This window comes from Candoia aspera, chromosome 4 (genome assembly GCF_035149785.1).
Source record: "Candoia aspera isolate rCanAsp1 chromosome 4, rCanAsp1.hap2, whole genome shotgun sequence".
In the NCBI taxonomy this organism is placed as follows: domain Eukaryota; kingdom Metazoa; phylum Chordata; class Lepidosauria; order Squamata; family Boidae; genus Candoia; species Candoia aspera.
In genome coordinates, this window is record NC_086156.1 from 88,359,938 (window position 1) to 88,380,827 (window position 20,890).

At 42.4% G+C, this 20,890-nt stretch overlaps 1 protein-coding gene across 1 annotated transcript; it reads left to right on the top strand.

Moving 5' to 3' along the window:
* The first annotated feature begins 16,819 nt into the window (after window positions 1–16,819).
* On the top strand, window positions 16,820–17,785 carry LOC134496366 (olfactory receptor 11A1-like). The gene has a single exon (XM_063302098.1). The coding sequence runs from the start codon at window positions 16,820–16,822 to the stop codon at window positions 17,783–17,785; it is 966 nt and encodes a 321-aa protein (XP_063158168.1).
* Window positions 17,786–20,890: the final 3,105 nt, after the last annotated feature.

Below are 20,890 nucleotides of genomic sequence, written 5' to 3' on the forward strand. Positions count from 1 at the left end.
GAGGCATCGAGAAGTTTATAAAGGGTGTTTCGTCGGGGATCAGCCGGAACAATAAGGGGGTTGGAAGGAGAGGCTTTGTTTGAGCCAATGGGTCGCGAAAACCCAGGAGTGATAGAAAGTTGAATTGAAAAGATCTGTCCGGTATCACCATCGCCGCTCCATCTTCTGCCGCCCCATCGCACGCCAGCAAGCCATGTTGCTTGAGGAACTGCTTGACCAATGGACATGAAGGTAATGTTCATTGGATTTTTTCGTTGACCACAACAGTGCCAATCCCTGCAAGACATGGTGGGTCTACCATGGCTTCGCGTTATCGCTATATAGTCCCGTTTTGTTGGGGGGTCCCAATATATGTCACCGGTGGAAACGCAGGACCACTGTCGACAAAAATAATGGCCTGCGCCTCCGCACTGGTTGGACCGGGCTGGCGTTGCAGGCTGCTCAGGGCAAAAATAAAGATGTAAGTGAGACACCTCTTTTGGCGATGGGATACAGGAGCTTTTATCTATAAAAGCAGTGGAACCAGAGCCCATTTCCGCAAAATCAAAATGAAGAACAGGGAACCACGGCCAAAGAGTTCGATTTGAAATGCTGAATAGGGACACACCCTGGAAGTCTCGCACAGTCCATGTATAGTTGACAGGTCGGTGAGCCTCATGAGCGGGGGGTCGCGCCAAAGCGGACAAAGGAATGGAAAGAAACACAAGGCCAAACACAAGGCCATCACTCCTCTTGAGCATCTTGAAAGGCGAGGTTACCTGTGTCAACCTCAGAGGCAAGGTCGGGGGTTGGAAGTGATTGAGGGGCGGACTTCACCAAGTACGGTCGAATGTGACGTCCAGGGACCCAGAGAACACGGTCTGGAAGTTGAACAGCAGCGTAACCTCTGCCCCAAGTGATGAGTTGCACCGGACCTCTCCACGTCAGGTCAGGAAGCTGTCGATAATAGACAGGTGGTCGTTGGCGGTCAGCAGTGGGTTGCGATGCAAAGTGACGAGAAGCGGCAGAGGCCGCTGGCTGTCCGGTTAGGTTGAGAAAGTTGATAGTATAGAGACAGAGATTGAGAATATCTTGCACCGCTGGGAGGCTGGGGGGCCCTTTCCCCTTGTTGTCAATATATCTATCAAGAGCATGTTTCAAGGTCTGATTTGCTCTTTCCACTATGGCTTGGCCTTGACTGTTGTATGGAATGCCAAGTTTATGAGTGATTCCCCATTTTTGACAAAAGGCAGCAAAAGCACCGCCCGTGTAGGCGGGCCCATTGTCTGTTTTTAATTGCTTTGGGCATCCCAGCGTCGCAAAAGTCCGAATAGAGTGATTGATCACATGTTTAGCGGCCTCACCTCTCTGAGGGGTGGCCATGATGAACCCTGAAAATGTGTCGATGGAAACATGCAAATACTTCCAAGGGGAAAAGGAAGCATATTGGGTTATATCCATCTGCCAGAGCTGGCAACATTCAGTTCCACGAGGGTTGACCCCCATGGGAATTGAATGTGCTTGTTTGCTACAGGCTGGACATTGTTGGACAATGGCCGTCGCTTCTCCTGGAGAGATCTGAAATTGTTTAATAAGGGCTTTCTTGTTCTGATGGAAATACGAGTGACTTTCCCATGGTGTAACCGTGGTCAGGGAAAGGCAAAAAAGGGAGGATGCAGCCGCAGCCGCAGCATCAGCAACATCATTGCCCTCCTGGATAGGCCCAGGAAAGGGCTGGTGGCTTCTAATGTGGGAAGCATGAAAAGGGTGGATGCGGGCGGAGATAAAGTGTTGCAATGACAAAAATAAGGACATGAGGGTGGGTTCAATAGAGGGGGACAAATAAGCCTCATAAAGGTGAGAAAGAATTTGAGAGACATAAAGACTGTCCAATATGAGGTTAAAGGGCTGGTCAGAAAATTCTTGGAAAACAAGTAGAGAGGCATAAAGCTCTGCACGTTGGGCAGAGGGTTGAGGGGGTGTGAGTTGGGTGTGCCAACGGCCGTCCTGCCGCCAGGCGCACGCGCCATAGGTCTTGCCGCCATCGGCGAAAATCGTAACAGCATCCAAAAGGGGTGATGAAGAAAAAGGCGAGCGCCACACAAAAGGCGTGGTCTTCAATAGTTGGAGACGTGGGTCAGGGGGGGGATGGCAAGAGACAATGCCAGGCCAGTCAACAAGAGCAAATTGAAGTTGCTCACTGGAGGCGAATAAAAGCTCCCACGTTGCAAGCGAACATGGCACATAAAGCGCGGAGGGTTCCACGCCTGCCAAGGCTTTTGACCTCTGACGGCCTTTATGAATAAGAAAGGCAAACTGAGAGGACTTGGGTGTCAAGGTCGCCCGTGGCGTGTGCAAAAGGTGGATCCATTCAAGGATCAACAGAGACGAGGTCACTTGAACCAAAGCTGCAGTTGGTAATGTGAGGGTGTTAATTAATAATAAAGAAAATGGGACGTTGTCCTCGATGCGGTCTACCCATTTGGTAAGCAGGGCCTGATTAATCAATTTAACAACTTCCAATTGGGTAGATTGCAATGGAACGACATCTGCTGGGCGTTTGCCTCCTGTTAACGCTGCAAAAAGTGGGGAGAGTTGGCTGGTAGAGAGGCCTAAATAGGGTCGTATCCAATTAATGGACCCCAAATATTGTTGTAATTGTAATAAGGTCGGGGTGGCAGGTAATTGAATGTCAGGTAGCCACGGAGTGGCATGTGATGCAAGGACCTTATGCCCCAAATAATTAAAAGGGGGGGCAATTTGAATTTTGTCTGGGGCGATGAATAAGCCCCCTTGGCGTAATATGTGTTGTAGGTGAGGCAAGGTCTTAAAAACAGTGCCCTTTGGTCCCGGTGCGGCGACCAGGATATCATCCATATAATGATAGACTAAAAAAGCGGGATAAGCATCCCTGTAAGGCTGTAATACCTGAGACACAAAGTGTTGACACATGGTGGGGCTGTTTAACATCCCTTGCGGCAAGACTTTCCATTGAAAGCGAGAAGTGGGGCGGGAATAGTTAAGGGCCGGTACAGTAAAGGCAAATATGTGGGTATCCTTAGGGTGCAATGGAATAGAGAAGAAACAGTCTTTCAAATCGATGATCATCATATCATAAGAGTGGGGGATTAAATTCGGGTTAGGGAGACCGCATTGAAGCGCTCCCATAGGTTTGATGATGGCGTTAATGGCTCGCAAATCGTGCAGCAATCTCCAGCTCCCCGACTTCTTTTTTAATAGAAAGACGGGGGTGTTATAGGGGCTTGTAGAAGACTCTATGTGGCCTTTATCCAGCTGTTCTTGGACCATTTGTTTAAGGGCCTGCAGTTTGTCGGCAGTCAGGGGCCATTGGTCTACCCAAATGGGTGTCTGAGATAATAGGTCCAAGCGGAGCACAAAGGGGGCAGGCATGACGGGGAGACTATTTTAGAATGAGTCTAGCCTGAAATTGGGACATCAAGTCCCTTCCCCATAAGTTGGTGTGTAGTGGCAACACAACGGGTTTGATGAAGGCAGTGGCAGCGGTAGAAGGAGAAGTGACCGCAATCCAGTTAGTGCTAATAAGGGCAGTCTGGGTGCCGCCTACCCCTCGAACTGCCGGGGCGGGGTCGGTAGGCCAGTCAGCGGGCCATTCAGCCGAGCAAACAACCGAAACATCCGCTCCAGTATCTAAAAGACCAGAAAAAGAGCGGCCGTTGAGCTGAAAGGTCGCCGTAGGGCGGGTGGGTCTCAGATTTTGCTCTAAAGCCAGACAATCTGTGGGGCGATCAAGTACTATCATAGTGGCTACTGCTTCGCCTTGAGTTATAGTTATCGGGGAATTTATCATAATTGCTAAAGCCAAATCAGAAAAGGAGTCAGAGCTGCGCAAAAATGGCGCGGCAAGTACTCCTTGAGATACAAGGTCCAAGTTGGGGAATATGAGGACTGGTAGGCCCGGAGGCAAGGTGAGAGGCGAGCGGGGCGAAATAAAAAGGTGATAGACATGAGCGGGCAATGAATAAGTGACGGTATCGTTAGCAACCATCTCTACGGAGGATGGGACCACAGCGCCCTCTAGTGGGTCAACCTTGGAGGCGGGGCTGGTTGAACGCCCCTTTAATAGTTTTCCGGCTGACTCGGCGAAGGGGGGGCTGCGCGGCATTGGCTCGCCCAATGAAAGCCCTTCCTGCACCGCGGGCAAACTGTTTTCGGCTTGAGAGGCTGTCTAGGGGCTGGTGTGTTGGCTCCCCCTCCTGGCGCTCTGCATTGCGCCTTAAAGTGGCCAGGTTTACCACAGTTGAAACAATTTCCTGAGGGGCGGGCCACCGGATACGTTTCCGCCGCGTTAGCGGCTGGAAATGAAGGCGGGTGCAGGGTGGTGGTAATGGCGGAGGCGAGGGCGGCCATTTTGTGGTCGGTAGTTCCAACGATTCTGCAAGCCTGCAAAAATTCGGCCAGGGTCACGCCCGGTTTGGTAGCGATAGGCTGCAAGACCTTTTGGCAATCGGAGTTGGCATTTTCGTAAGCCAACTTTAAAAGCAACTCATGGCGGGCCTCCACGTTGTCAATTTGCCTCTCGAGAGCTGTTTGCAGACGAGAGACAAAGGAGGAGTAATCTTCTGTCGGGGCCTGAATGATTTTGGAAAAGGTCTGAACGGGCCGTGACTGCACGTCATCCACTTTCCGCAGTGCCGCCATGACACACTCCTTTATGAGCGGGAAAGAGGCCCTGGCAGACATAAGCTGTTGGGCTATCGTGGACCGGTTACCAGTCCCTTTGAGGTCGTCAATGGTAACATAGGGGGGCAGGCCAGCGTTGACGTGAATAATGACCTGTTTGCCATATTCCGACTCCCATAGAACATACTGGGCAGGGGTCAAAATCATGTGAAAAAGCATCTGCCAATCCCCCAAACAAAGCTCTCGGTTGTGGGAGGACATAGACATCAGGAGGCCGGAAGAATATCTGGACTGAAGACCATAATTCCGGACCGCTTCCTTAAGATCCTTAATCTGCTTCCAATTCAAGGGGGAATGGGCCGGCTGCCCAGCGGGCCCCCAAGTGACAGGAAAAGCGGCACACGTCTCGAACTCATCGGGGTCGAGTTCGCCCGCCAAGTGAGCGGTCTGCAAGGCTTGTAAGATGTGCCCTCCTGGGGGGTGGTCTACACCAGGGGGGGGGGTGGGGATCTAGAGGCGGACACGGGGTTGGGGTAGGAGCAGTGGGTGTTGTCGCCGGCTCTGGCGGTAGCGACGGATAAAGAGTGGAGGGGCCTGAGGCCGAAGGGTCATAAGGGGGTGGAGGGTTGGGGGTGACTGCCTTTGAGGCTTCAGCCGAAGACAAGGAGTCGGGCGGTGGCAATGAGGTCCCGTGGTCTAATAGGGGCAGGGTGGAAGGGTCGGGGTATAAAGTCGTGAGGGCTGCCATAAGGGCACGCCACACACAAAGGAAGTCGGGTGGAGCTCTAGGCGATTTATGAAGCCAAACTCCCATACGTTCCCATGTGGAACGCTTAAAAGTCCCCTCTGCCGGATAAGCTGGACAATGCTTATCGAGATATTGTAAAAAGAGGGTCAGATTTTTCTTTGACACGGGGTATACAGTTGTGCCGTTAACCTTTTGTAAACAATTCGCCTTCTTCACTAATGAGAGAAGTTCATCCCTATGTTTGCGTTGAACTTGAGAGAGTGCGGAGCCCATACTTACGATGCGCGAGCCTATGCCAGGTGCGTAGTATGAGAGTGAAGGCAGCGCACCCCTAGACAGGGGTCACGCCGTGTATTTGGAATTGATCACGTCGGGGTCACCAGTTGTGGCGTTGCGGGCCCTCTGCGGGATGTGGTGCCAACAGGTGATGGCGCAACCGGCCTGGTCTGACCGGGCGGGCTCCTCACGGGAAGAATGACACTCGGCACAACGGTTCGTTTAGGCGGGAGAGAGCCCAGAACAATTGCGCACCTCCCTTTTATTGAACAGGCAAGGAAGTGACATCATAGGGAGGGATAATGATACAAGGAAGTTATATCTTAGCCAATACTTTGCTTGCTATCTATGTGCATTACTGTTTGCTGCTAACACCCTGGGATTTTCTGCAACACCCTGGGATTTTCTGCAACACCCTGGGATTTTCTGCAACACCCTGGGATTCTCTGCAACTGCCTCAGCCGATACTACAACATATCTCTATGATTGGAAATGGGCCAATGAACTTGGGGGCCAATTTCTTTGAGGGCTGCGGAGACTTAATGAACTTAGTGGAGAGGTAGACCTTATCTCCCACTTTGAAGTTTGGCTGCACAGCCCTATGGTTGTCCGCATACCACTTGTAGGTTGCTTGAGCTTCAGAGAGAGCCAGCTGAATGACTGGCCAAGCATTGGCTAACTGAGCTGCCCAGTCATCCGGGGAACAAGGCGGGGTGTCTGGCTGTGGCAACTCCGGGATCGGAACAAAGTCTCTACCATATACCACCCAGAAGGGGGTGTGACCCGTGCTCTGGTGCACTGCATTGTTATATGGCACCTCAGCAAAGGGGAGCAAGTCTACCCAGTCATCCTGCTGGTAATTTATAAAGGAGCATAAAAATTGCTCCAGGGTGGAGTTAAGAATCTCCATAGAGCCATCTGTGTGGGGGTGCCAAGCAGTGGACAGTGCCTGTTTGGTTCCAATTAATTTCAGAAATGCCTTCCAGAATTTAGAAGTAAATTGTGTACCCCTATCTGTTACCAAGCAGGAGGGGGCACCATGTAATTTATAGATGTGATTTAAAAAGAGCCGTGCCAGCTGTTGAGCGGAGGGAATGGAGGCGCATGGGACAAAATGGGCCTGTTTAGAGAAGTAGTCTTTAACCACCCAGATGACCGTTTTTCTCTGGCTGGGTGGCAAATCCACAATAAAGTCCATAGAGATTTCCTCCCAAGGGCGTGAGGGGCTTGCCACCAGCTGCAACAGTCCCTGGGGCTTCCCCACTTTTTGTTTGACCATGGGACATGTGGGGCAAGCAGCAACATATTCCTTTATATCCCTCCTAAGAGTGGGCCACCAGAATTGCCGCCTGACTAGATGTAGTGTTTTCACGAACCCAAAGCGCCCAGCCGTTTTGTCATTGTGAGAACGGCTTAGAACCTCAGCTCGCAATTGCTCTGGCATGTATAAGCTATTTTGTTTCCAAGCCAGATCGTTTGCAAAAGAAACATTGTGTTGATTGGCTTGCAACCATGTGTCCGTTTTGAGGGCTTGTGCGAACTGCTGTTGCAAGTTAGTCAAATACTTAAAGGAACAAGACAAGGCTACCCAGCTTGTGCCCGAAAACATATTTGTTGCTCCCAGCATAAGATGCACTTTATAGATGAGTAATGAAAAGCAAACAAAAATGGTTAACCTATCATGAGATGCTGGCATTTTTTCAAGATGAATCCAAAATAAAGTTAAGAGAAGAATTAGTACAATGGTTCTCTTATATACAGTACAATTATTAGAAAGGTTTACTGTAGATAAAAGAATGTATGGCTTTGAAATTGAATTTGAAATAGAATTGTGTGCAAATGATGAACATGTAATTCCTAAAATGTACAAACTTCTATTGAAATATGAAACAGAAGAAGAACAAGTGAAAGAATCTATGATAAAGAGGGGTAAACATTTTGATTACAAAATACAAATGGAACAATCGGAAAATATGTAATTGAAAGGACTAAAATTTACATTATTTATTGTTTATTTATATATTTGTTCAATTTGTCCCCACCCATCTCCTCCCATCAGGGGACTTTAAGGTTATGTTACAACCTTAAAGAGAATTTTTACAAAATGATGTATCGTTGGTATACGTCACCAGAGAAATTGTCTAGAATGTAAAAAGATACTTAAAATTTAAGTTGGAAATGCGAACATCATGAAGGGAAATGTTACCACCTTTGATGGATGTGTAAAAAAGCTAGAAAATTTTGGATACGACCACATACACTAATTCAGAGAATTTTAAAGATTAGCATACAATGGGAACTGGAGGCTTTTCTTTTGGGACTGATGGACAAACATCTGGAAAAAAGTCATGGAACTTTGTTTTTATATATGACAAATGCAGCGACACTGTTATATACACAGCAGAAAGATTCAACATGACCCACAATGGAGGAATGGTTGGTGAAGATGATGGAATCTGTAGACATGGCTAAATTGACTTCTTTGATTAGAGAACAGATATTACCTATGTTTATGGCTGACTGGAAGCTCCTTATAGCCTTTTTGTGTAAAACTGAATAAAATGAATTTATAATTTGTGGTTTTGATGATTAGACAGGATAGATTATAGAGAGAAGAGAATTAGGTTGGAACCAAAGAGTAAGAGGTAATTTTGTGTTTGTAATTATATTTGCTTTAAAGGAAATGGGAAGCAACTTCTTTCTATCACTTTCTATTTTTTTCTTTTTGCACGTTTGGCTTTTTCTTTCTTCTTTCTCTTTTCCTTTCTATTCTTGTTTGTATCTTCTGTTTAAAATTTTTAATAATCAATCAAAATCATATATATATATATATATAGTGTGTGTGTGTGTGTATATATATGCACAGATACATACTGTATATAAAAAATTACACACACACACACACACACATATATATATATATATATAATTTTTTATCCTGCCTTTATTATTTTTATAAAAACCTCAAGGTGGTAAACATACCAAATACTCCTTCCTCCTCCCAGTTTCCCCACAACAACAACCCTGTGAGGTGAGTTGGGCTGAGAAACAGTGACTGGCCCAAGGTCACCCAGCCGGCTTTCATGCCTAAGGTGGGACTAGAACTCACAGACTCCTGGTTTCTAGCCCATCACCTTAACCACTAGACCAAACTGGCTCTCTATAATATATTACTGATTTTGATTGAAGGGTTTTTTATTGTTTTTATTGTTTTATTTATTTTATTGTTTTATATATTGTATATTAGAGCCTTGTGTGGCACAGAGTGGTAGGCAGCAGTATTGCAACTGAAACTTTCCCCACAACCCGAATTTGATCCCAGTGGAAGCTGGATTCTTGGGTAGCCGGCACAGGTCAAATCAGCCTTCCATCCTTCCAAGGTCAGTAAAATGAGTACATAGCTTGCTGGGAAAGGTGATGACCGGGGAAGGCAATGGCAAACCACCCCGCTACAGTCTGCCAAGAAAACTTCGCAAAAGCGGCATCCCTTCAAAGGGTCAGACATGACTCGATGCTTGCACAGGGGACCTTTTACTCATCACATATTATTATTATTAGATTATTAAATTTTATATATGTACTTATATAAATAATACACCCACACCACACACACACACAGACACACTATATATAGTACTTTTAGAAAGCTATGGCATAATTGTGCCATATTGAAATTGCTTTGTAAGGCATTAGGGAATGTAAACAGCATGGCTTGGAAATCTAAACCATACCAAGATATGTCCTTTGCATCCATTTTATTATCAATTTTTTAAAAAAATCAATAGAAATTAAAATTTTCATTAAGCCTCAGTGTTTTCAACTGAATGAGAGGTAAGTTATAAAATTCCATTTCTCCCACAATTGCCTGGAGAAACTAGCTGCAAAATAACCAGACCACAGACAGCTCAGATCTTTCACCTTGCTTGTGCACATGAATCCTAATCCTAGACAAAATGTTTCCAGCCATTTCTTCCCAGAATCAGGATCAATTTTATTCAGAAGCTAAATAAATCAGCCTCCCTTGGCAGAAGAGGGACAGTTTTGGATTCATGCAACAACAAATAGCAAATGTGTTCGGATGCCTTCCCACCTGTGACAAGCTATAATATGTATGTATGTATGCATGTATGTATATATTTTCCCTCAGCTTTCTTCCAACTCCAAAAACCATGCTTCCGAAGAATCTAAACTCTATGACTCTGAAAAAAGCAACCTGGTTTAGATTCTTCAGGAAAATGTTCCTGTACATGGTTACATATACAGTGAAAATGTCAGGGCCTCACGACTGTTCTTTCCCTCACCTTCCAAAGCTTGAATGTGTATTTGTTCTTGTCCTTTTTTAATTTGTTCTGCTATTTCCTTAGATGAAGACTGGGAGTCTGTCTGGTCCAGCTCTTCAGCTTTTGAATCTGAAGTATCAGAGTGATGGCCGTTGTGACATCATAATGAGACTTCTTTCCCGAGGAAGAAAAACTGGCCATTGTCCCCTGAGACTGCCTGCCTGCCTTCCTGTATACAATGGGATTTCTCTATTTCAGGAAGACTTTTCACACCTTCAGGTGAGAAAATATCCAGTGTGATTTTATAGTGATATTCATTTGGAGTTTAAAATCATCCTTAAAGAAATGTGGAGGAGGTTATATTATTACATTTTTCATCTTTCACATTATGTTAGGGCAAATAATTAGTCTCCAAAGAGTACAAAAGTTTTGTTCCCTGGTGATAGCTTAATTTTTCAAATGTCTATCCTGCTGCAATCAAAAAAAGGCTCTCTACAGCTCACAAATATAAGAAGACATCATCATCATCACTATCATCATCATCATCATCACCATCATCTTATGAATACAGTTAAACCACCTAAACTTACATGGCTTCAGAGCTCAAAATTCATCCAGAAAAGCCCTCTTTTCAATATTTTTTTCCTGGAAAGAAAATAATGTTGGACTAGTCCCATCTCTGAAAAACAATGCTTTTGGGCTCCCCACACCTTCCTAAAATGGGGAAAATCAGCTATGTCTTCTGGAATGATTGGCCAGGCTGACTTTAGAGGGGAGTTCCAGTCCTACAGGTAAACTGGCAGCAAGCCAAAAAAGGCTTGAACCCAGAAATTAACCAGAAGCCAATGTATGGCTTTCAATACAGGTGTGGTATGTACTGCTGGTAAGCAACTGAGTACCTGGGCCACTGCATTTTGCACCATCTGAAGCTTCTGGGTGGTCTTTAAAAGCAGCCACAAGCAGAGTACATTGCAGTAGTCTAATTGGGTAGTGATGATGATGTGGGCCCCTGTAGCCAGGTCCTCCCATCTCAAGTAAACCTGCAACTGTTGCACCAGCAGAACCTGGTGCTATGATTCCATGAGTCCAGGAGGATCACTAGCTATGATAAATCAATGGCACAGCCCCTACCCAAAAGGGCTAAACTTGGGCACTCATTCCTTCTTGTTGAAGTCAATTTTAGTTGGTTTCTTCCTGCATTCCTGACATTACTTCTGCCACTTCATCTATCAAAATTCCTCAGAGAATTTAGGAACCAGCTGGAATTGACTGGCAGAGAGAGGCTGCAGAGGGAGATTTTAGTCAAGGGCCCAAGATGCTGCCTCATACCAGTAGAAGACCTGGCCCTCAACTGACCTAACCACAAAATCTTGAGGGAAATACCCAAGGATACCCAGAAACCAGATAGATCCATATGGTATCTGGGGCAGACCATCTAACGGCCCCAACCCTGCAGAGGTAGTGGTCAGTGAGCAAACATTTCTGGACCAGGGAAGGATCTGGCCAAAACAAAGGGTAGATCAAAACATCTTCCAATGTTCAGATCACACAGCAAATTCTAACTTGTGACTATCTATGTGTGTTGAAGTTGAGATAACCTGGGGTAGGATCTTGGTTATCATGGGAGCCATGAATTCCTGAGCCCCATCCACCCAGAGACTGAAATTCCCCAGAACCAATAGGCAAAGGGCATCCATCACCAAGTTGGCAACCAGATCCAGGAGCTCAAGGAGGGATCCTAAGGAACAGCAGGATAGTAAAAAAATCAAAGGACCTCTAGCTTTCCCTATGGCCTACTGAAACACATAAGAAGTTACACCTAGACATTCCAGAACAGTGACCCTAGCCAAAGACAATGTGTCATGCCAGATCAATACCACACACATGGCACTGAGATTGGTACAGCTCTGAAAGCTGGCTGGGCAGATTTCTGAGAAGACAATATCATCACTCCCCCTGTCAGGTCTCAGTAATACATGCCAAGTTTGCCCACTTGTCCACCCTCAAAACATGGATGGACATAGTCTTATTACAGCCATGTAGTGGTTGTTTTGAAGACTGAAATGATGTGTGAAAAATGGAATAAAATAATAATAACTGAAATCATCTGGAAGTGATTCCAAGATAAATCCAACCAAGGAGTTGAGAGTTAATACATGAACAGAAAAAAATCTAAACTGTATCAAGAGTCAGTACAGATGACTTGCTGTAAAGTGTGTATAGGTATGACCCTAGAGACTCTGAAGATGCATTACCTAAGAAAGATTTCAACTATTCTTCCTAAGTAATTAGCTCAGAACAAGGCAAAAATCCCAAGGATAAATAAATAATGTAACTATCTCCTTTGAGGCTAGGAAATTGGTGGCATCTTTCAGCTTCTTCAGAAAAAAAAATCAGTAAAAAATCTTATTTGAGGTGCTTAGGGACAGCTATTTTTTATAATGGGGAATGTTCCAATGTGTACTAAGTGCCATTTTTTCTACAATAATTTGGAGATATAAATGTGAATGCTAGGATCTCTGTGAATCTGACAGTCACTTGGGCTAGGCAAGTTCTACCCTCAGATATTGAAAGACTTCTTTGAAAATTGAACATTAAGACATCGGATTGGCTTCTGAATATCATTAAATGATAATGTGGTTTGTAAGCTTTTTATTTTTTATGATGAATGAACTTGGTGTGTGGTTTATGGGTTGGGATTGTGACTTAGGACAATGGGTTTATTTTTCTTTAGCTTCCTTAAATCCAAAAAACTTTGTCACAAAGAATAACACAAAAATCTGTGTCTATGATCTTAAGTTAACTCACTGTGCCAAAACTTTATCATATCAGCATCTTCTAGACTCTGCACCTCAATAAAATCATGTTGAATTTTTTATTGACAAATATCATGCTTTGTGATTTAGAGAACATGGTCATGCTGCATACTGGTGGCCTTTTGGCAAATAACTGTAGAATCTGGTCTATTGTGCAGACTTGGCCATTTGGCCAAAGGCTATTTGCCTAAAGTAGCTGATAAATCAAGAATGAATTCAGCTTACACTAGATTAATTAAACATCAGGAATCATCATCCTAAGAAAAGAAATTATTATTTATGGTGAACACAAGAAATAATATTCCAGTGAAATTAAAGTTTTCATATTGAAATTAATCACAGTATTTATTAATAGCTTTGTACAAGAGTAGATTCAATCTCTCATACAAAGTACTGTGTTTTTACAGGAACGCTAACAGCAGGACTCCTATAAAAAAATATGGTAACCAACTAGACTCTTTCTTCATGTATGTTCAGATATACAGCACATAACTGAATAATTAATTCAATTTACTCAGTAAGCAAAATAAAAGGAAACATAATAATTATGATAAATTAAACAATGTGATGGGCTATGAAAATCTATTGCAAGAGCTAAGTACAAATATAAATACCTTCCTGGTTAGCAAATCACACCGAAACCAGCACCCTTCTTACAGCAAAAGAATCAAACATAATGTAGTAACTCTTAATTGTATTATTACACACAGTTTTACTAATGCAAAGGATGCTTTCTCTGTGTTTTATCTCCAAAAGGTTATTAACTAGCAGAAACATCAAGGTATGTTAGCAAAATCATTGAAATAAGTACTGCAATAAAATGTGAAGAACTGACTCAGTCACCCTGTTTGGACAGGGCAAAGATGAAGCTGAAATGAAATGTTACTAAATCTCCATCATACATCAGGGAAGCCAGAACTCAAAGTCTAGCCAAGGAAGTCTTCTTATATTTATGTTTTTTATGGTAATAGGCAAGGGTAAAAGATCTTCTGAACAAAACATCTTTGTTATCATGGGGATAAAACAGTGGTATTTCTGGAGATCCCATTCAATGAATCATTGTTGCAGTGCTAAGTGAGCTCCCTAAGATCCAAATGACAGCAGATAATTAAAAAAGAGTCTAGAGGATATGTTATTCTCTCTGAAGATTTAGGATGCCAAAGGTCTCTCCTTAGTCCTTGGTTAAACATAAAGCAAGAAGCCCAAGACCTTTGTGTTGAATAGATTTAGGACAGCAGGAACATATTAATTGCTACTGATAAAGCATTTGTTCACTGGTTGTATCACTGCTTGTGGTACTAAAATGCTCAGATCAGGTTTCTGATGTTATTAATCTATGCTCTTCAGAAAAAGCTAGGAGTTTCTTGAAAGCTGAAGATTTCTTCTGTAACTGATTCTTCTATCTTCAGCATCAACTTTCTTTATTTCAGAAGCCCTTAGTAAGATTTTTTCCTGTCAAGTAGTGTATTCCTTAGTTGGAACTCATTAACATTGTTGTATGTTCTATATAACTAAGCATTCCTGCTGATACCAGGATTTAGATTTGTACTTAATTCTAGAGTTATTACCTGAGTCTTCCACCATTATGGAAGATTCCTGACTGGTTTCTTTTTAAATTGTATGAATCTTCTCTGTTTTCACCTAAAGAAGGGTGTTCTTTTCATCCTTATTCAAGAAGCATTTGAAGAAGATTTATGAAGATTCAAGACTGGATTGCATCAAACCTATTTAATTCTGCTTTATGTTTTCAAGTAGTGAGCTGGGGATGTACATGAACTCCAAATGCCAGATCTAGTTCAATAGTGCTTCCCCAGTGATGTTTCCCAGGATCTGAAATTGGTAGGTATGCTACTTTTCCTTTTTTGGTAAGCAAAAATTTTTACAACGAATATTTATTTATTTATTTATTTATTTATTTATATATATATATATATATATATATATATATATATATATATATATATTTCTATCACTGCCCATCTCTCCCAAAAAGGGGACTCTGGGCGATTTACAGTCAGAATTAAAACACATAAATTACAATATAAATAACTCTATAAAAATTTAAAAAAAAGATAAAAGATAAAATCCAGCAGTGCAGATCTTGTTAGTTGGGGAGAGATCTATAATAGCCACCCCCAAGATGAACTGGTGCTCTTCCCACCCCAAGCAAGGCAGCAGAACCAGGTTTTTAGGTTCTTCCGGAAGTCCGAGAGCGAATGGGCCTGTCTCACCTCCAGGGGCAGAATATTCCAGAGGGCGGGTGTCACTGCAAAGAAGGCCTGCCTCCTGGACCCCGCCAGGTGGAATTCCTTTACTGGCGGGGTTAGTAGCATGCCTTCTCTACATGACCTGGTGGGATGGGTAGATGTTAGGCGGATGAGGCGGTCCCTCAGATAGCCTGGTCCCATGCCATGTAGGGCTTTAAAGGTGACAACCAACACCTTGAATTGGACCCAGAAGCAAGCTGGTACACAGTGCAGCTAGCACAGCAGTGGTGTCATGTGTGCTGATATTGGGGCCCCAATAATTGCTCACACAGCCGCATTCTGGACCAGTTGAAGCTTCCGGATACTCTTCAAAGGTAGCCACATGTACAGCGCATTGCAATAGTCTATGTGGGAGATGACCAGGGCACGAGTGACTGTTCGGAGAGTCCCTCAGTCCAGGAAAGGGTATAACTGGCCACGACTGCCACCTGCTCATCGAGCAGGAGTCGTGAGTCCAGGAGGACCCCCAAGTTACACACTGGGTCTGAATGGGGCAGTGCAACCCCATCCAGCACTAACGATGATGACTTCCCAGATACAGAGGAGCCATCAACCCACAGCCAATCTATCTTACCAGGGTTCAGTTGAAGCCTGTTGTTCCCCATCCAGACCCCCACAGCCCCCAGGCACCTGGAGAGGGCAGCTACCGCATCACTTACTTCACCTGGGATGGAGATATATAACTGAGTATCATCGGCATGTTGATGATACCTCATCCCGTTGTGACGGATGATCTCACCCAGTGGTTTCATGTAGATGTTGAATAGGAGAGGAGAGAGAACTGAACCCTGCAGCGCCCCACTATGGAGGGGTGGAGGGGCAGATCTCTCCTCTCCTATCACCACCAATTGGGGCTGGCCCTGGAGGAAGGAGGTGAACCAGCGCAAGACTATAGCTATTAAGAAACTTCTCTTTTTGAATTGTGGAAATTGGTGATCATGATCACATGTATAGACATAATTTCTGTTTGTTTCTGTTGTGTAAAAATGTAACTTTATTTCAGAACTAGCTTTTCTAATGCTTCAGCTACTTTTTGTGTAAATTTAAATGATGCTGTGGGAAAAGAATTTGTCACCACAATCATTTGTTACTTGCTTAATCAAATGAAACTGTGTCAAAGTCTTTTCTAATTATAGTTTCATTATGAAAAATAACATTATCACTGTTTCAATAAGATCAAACAGTATCTTATGCACAGTCCTGGGCCCTCTGCTATAAAATCATCTTTCCTGTTGTTAGTTCTCTGTTCAGTCATTGCACCTAGATTCTAACACCGAATTTACTTCTTGTGTAGATACATTTTTTTTATAATTTAGATTAGAGATGTAAAGATAGAGGACAATCACAGAGAAATAAAGTAGTATCATTCCTACCATCACCATTGTCACTGAAAATGACACAGAACCGAACTATCATTGCTATACCTTTAATTTTTGCTTGCTCTGGTTGTCTTTAAACATTACAAGAGACTAACCAATACGATATTCATTGTAATTCTCAATTTTTTTCCCAGGGCAAGTCTTCCAAGATCCATACACATAGACTGAATAAAACCGGATGAGAAGATGCTTCCTTCTGGTGCCAATAATTGTAACCATTTCATTTGTTAGCCAAAACACAGAGAGGGAAATTCCCGGTTCATTTTGGATAAGACCTTCGATTCTGTGAGGACTAAGTTTACTTTTACAATAAAGTTGGGATTCGTGATTATAATTTACATAGTGGAGCACACTGGTGCATGATTTCCTGGTTATATTCTAACATCGGCATGATACTTATCGGCATAAAGAAATGTTGGATTCAGTGAACAGAAATGAGACAGGCATCACGGAATTCATCCTTTTAGGATTAGGAATTCCTGTTGAACTGCAGCCTTTTCTTTTCTTGCTCTTCTTGGTGATTTATCTTGTGACAATAACTGGAAACATCCTGATCATTGTGCTAGTTGCAGCTGACCATCATCTTCACATCCCAATGTACTTATTCCTGGGGAATTTGTCCTGTGTAGAGATTTGCTATTCTTCAACTATCTTGCCAAAAATGTTGAGTGGTTTATTAAGTGGAGACAGAACGATTACTGTGAGAGAATGCCTATCCCAATATTATTTCTTTGGCTCTTGTGTGGGTGTAGAAACATTTCTTCTTGCAGGAATGTCTTATGACCGTTACCTGGCAATATGTAGACCTTTATTCTATGCTTCTGTTATGAATAGGGAAGTTTGTTTCCAGCTAATAGCTGTGGCATGGATAAATGGTTTTATGGCTAATAGCATTATTGTCTTTCTGATAGCTCAGTTTTCCTTCTGTGGACCTAATATGATAGATCATTATTTTTGTGACTTAAGTCCACTGAAAAAACTGTCTTGCAGTGATCCTAGCTTATTTGAACTCATTGTTCTTCTCTTGTCCTTCATTTTTACCATTGCTCCATTTTTACTGATCTTCAGTTCTTACGTTTGCATCATTACCAGCATCGTAAAAATCCAATCCACCATTGGAAGACAGAAAGCCTTTTCAACCTGCTCTTCACATCTCCTGGTGGTTTGTCTTTTTTATGGCACATTAATCATTGTCTATATATTGCCAGACACCCCCACTCTGAGACACCTCAATAAAATCTTCTCCATTTTTTATACAATCCTGACTCCTCTGGCCAATCCTCTCATCTACACTTTAAGAAATAAAGAAATTCACCAAGTCTTAAGACGAGTTCTTGATAATTTGACCTTTTTTGGTGTGTGGGTAGACAAAACATAAGAACATAAATAGTGCCCTGCTGGATCAGAGCCCCAGTCTACCTAGTCCAGCAGTCTGTTCTCCCAGCAGCCAACCAACTGCACAGGGAAGCCTTCAAGTCTCCCCGAAGATGGTCTTCAGAGACAGTCACACTGCCATCAAGATCCCCATGACGTCCATGGAGTAATCATGAAGGGGTAGTCCGATGCAATTCCTTATCTTTAAGTGGTGAAAATGTTGAATATAGTTGCTAAACCAGTGACAGTAATGTCTCTGCAGTCAGAACTATTCATCTCTTTTTTGCTTGTAAGGAATGTAGTGATGAAGTGGTGAAGGTGACTTTTACTGTCCACTTTGTATTTTTTTTTCCATTAAAAAAAAATAAGGACAATGTCATTATGTTAAGCTTAGCATGCAGACTTTTTTTAAAAAAATAAATAAATTGAGAAAATAAAATAAAATAACTTAACCAGAAATGTAATTATAACTTCACATCTGATCAGTTATTGTACCTTGATTCTAATACTAAATTTATTTCCTGTGTAGATATAAGGTTATATAGTTTAGAATGGAGAAGAAGAAATGGGGGAGGATCATACTGAGACAAAGTAGTATATTTCCTATTATCATCATTGTCAATGAAAATGACACACAATTAAACTATCTTGCTCATTTTGCCTGTCTATGGTTGTCTTCAACATTAGAAGAGATTAATCAATATAATATTCCTTGCAGTCCTCATATTTTTTCGCAGGGCAGAGTTTCTAAGACCTACAAACATAGATTGAATAAAACTGGAGGAGAAGGTGCTTCCTCTTTATGCCAATCATTTCAACAATTTCATACATTGGCTAAAAACAGAGGCAAAAACCTGGTGATTGATTTTGGATAAGATCTTGGATTCTATGTGGACTAAGGCTAGTTTTTATAATAAAGTTGGGTCAACTTATCTAGTAAAGCACACATATAAATGATTTCTTGATTATATTCCAACTCTGGCATGCTATATATTGGCCTGACAATAATGCTAGATGGAGAGAAAGCAAATGAGACAAGTATCACAAAATGTATCCTCTGAGTTTGGGCAGCCTTTTCTTTTCCTTCTCTTCTTAGAGATACACACACACACACACACACAGAGTATGTGTGTGTGTGTGTGTGTGTGTGTGTGTGTACACACATACACATTGTGTGTGTGTGTGTGTGTGTACACACATACACATACATACACACACATATTTACATATACATATGCAGTGTGTGTGTGTATGTAGGTATGTGTATACATATATATACACATACACAGTATGTATGTGTATATATACACTCACACACACACATACATATACAGTGTGTTTGTCTATACCCAGTATGTAAGTAGGTTTGTGTATGTGTGTCTGTCTGTCTGTAAGTATATATACATATATATATATATCAAAAATAGAAAGAACTAATAATACAAACTAAAGTAAAACAAGAAAAAAGAAAGAGAATAATTAATGTAAAAATCTTTGGGCTGGGAGATTGATTGCATCTTTCAGCTTCCTCAGAAAATTGGAAGATCTGTAGTAAATCTTACTGGACCCCTTTGAAATGCATAGGGAAGATATTTTAGGGACAAATATTTTGACAGCTGAGAATGTTTCAGTGTGTACCAAATGCTTGTGAATGCTGGCACATCTACGAATCTGACAATCACTTATGGCAGGTAAGGCCCAAAATACCTTTCCTGAAATTGGAATATTCAGAGATGAATAATCTTATATATTTCATTAAGTAATAATATGGTTTGTAAAGTTTTTGCTCACTGTGATGTATGATCTTAATCAAGGTGTGGCTTCTGGGATAGACACTTGACCTGACTGGCTCTCTTAGTCCAAAACTTTGGGTGAAGAACGGCAACAAAAGTCTGAGTCTGCATTCTTAATTTTGGTCAGTGTGCCAAATCATTCTCATACCCATGTTTTTGGGGTTGGCCTTCAGTGAAACTTTTTCTTAAAAAAATATTGACAATTATCTTGCTTTCTCATGTAGAAAGCAGGGCCTTCCGTCATCTCACTGGTGTTTTGGAGAGCCTGATCTTCTGTATGCAGACTTGGCTACCTGGGGAAATGCTAATTGCTCAAGGAAACTGATTAGGGTTGAGACAAGTATTTCTTCACCTTGCACTAAATTCACTAAGAAACTCCATTCATCATTCCCAAAATGGCGCTGATTAGTTTTGTTGATGAACAGAAATGACATTCTAATGAAGTCATTCTTGAACTGGGGTTAGACACATTCTCAGGGGATTGTTTCTGTAGTTGTTAGACATAATGTTTTCAACTTTTTGTACAAAATAAAATTTAATAAAGGGGGAGAATGAAACTCTGTCAGGCTTTCAAGGCTGATGTTAGCCCTTTGAGGCTGGACAGGTTAGGAAACAGACCCCACAAGGACTACTGGAACTCAATTTTCACAGGGGTTATTAACAGAGGTTTGGAAGTCTGGCAGAGATTCTCTCTCACTCTTCCACCCTCCCATACCAAGGAGAAACAGGTCAGGTTAATCTTGAATTATTTTCTCCCTCCTTCCCTCCCTCCCTCCTTCCTTCTAGGGCTAACCTAGTGTTTATGTAACAACTTTTGAATGCCTTTTCCGAGGCCATCTCCATAATTCTCTACAATGGAGGAGAATTACGGTAAAACAGCAAGGTGGTATCTTTCCTAACATCACCATTGTCTCTGAAAACCACAGAAGACTCAAGTCCTGTCTTTGCTTTATGTTTTATTTGGGGTGGCTCTTGATGTCCAAATTTTCTAAGAGTCTGACAAAATATTTCTTGAATTTCTCTTTGTTTTTCAGGCTGAGCTTCAAATGTCATCATGCAGAGATGAAGAAGACTGTAGGAGAAGGTGCAACCTTTTTATGCCAATATTTGTGACAATTTCATCCTTAGCTAAAGAAGGAGAAATGTAGAGTCCTTGTCATTCATTTTGGTTGAGACCTTCAATTCTGCATGGACCTCAAACTACATTTGGAAAGAAAGTTGGGATTCATGATTATCAATTATCCATTGGAGACCCTTAGGTGCATTATTTCCTGATTATATTCTAATTCAGGCATGGTGTTTATTGACTTGAAAAA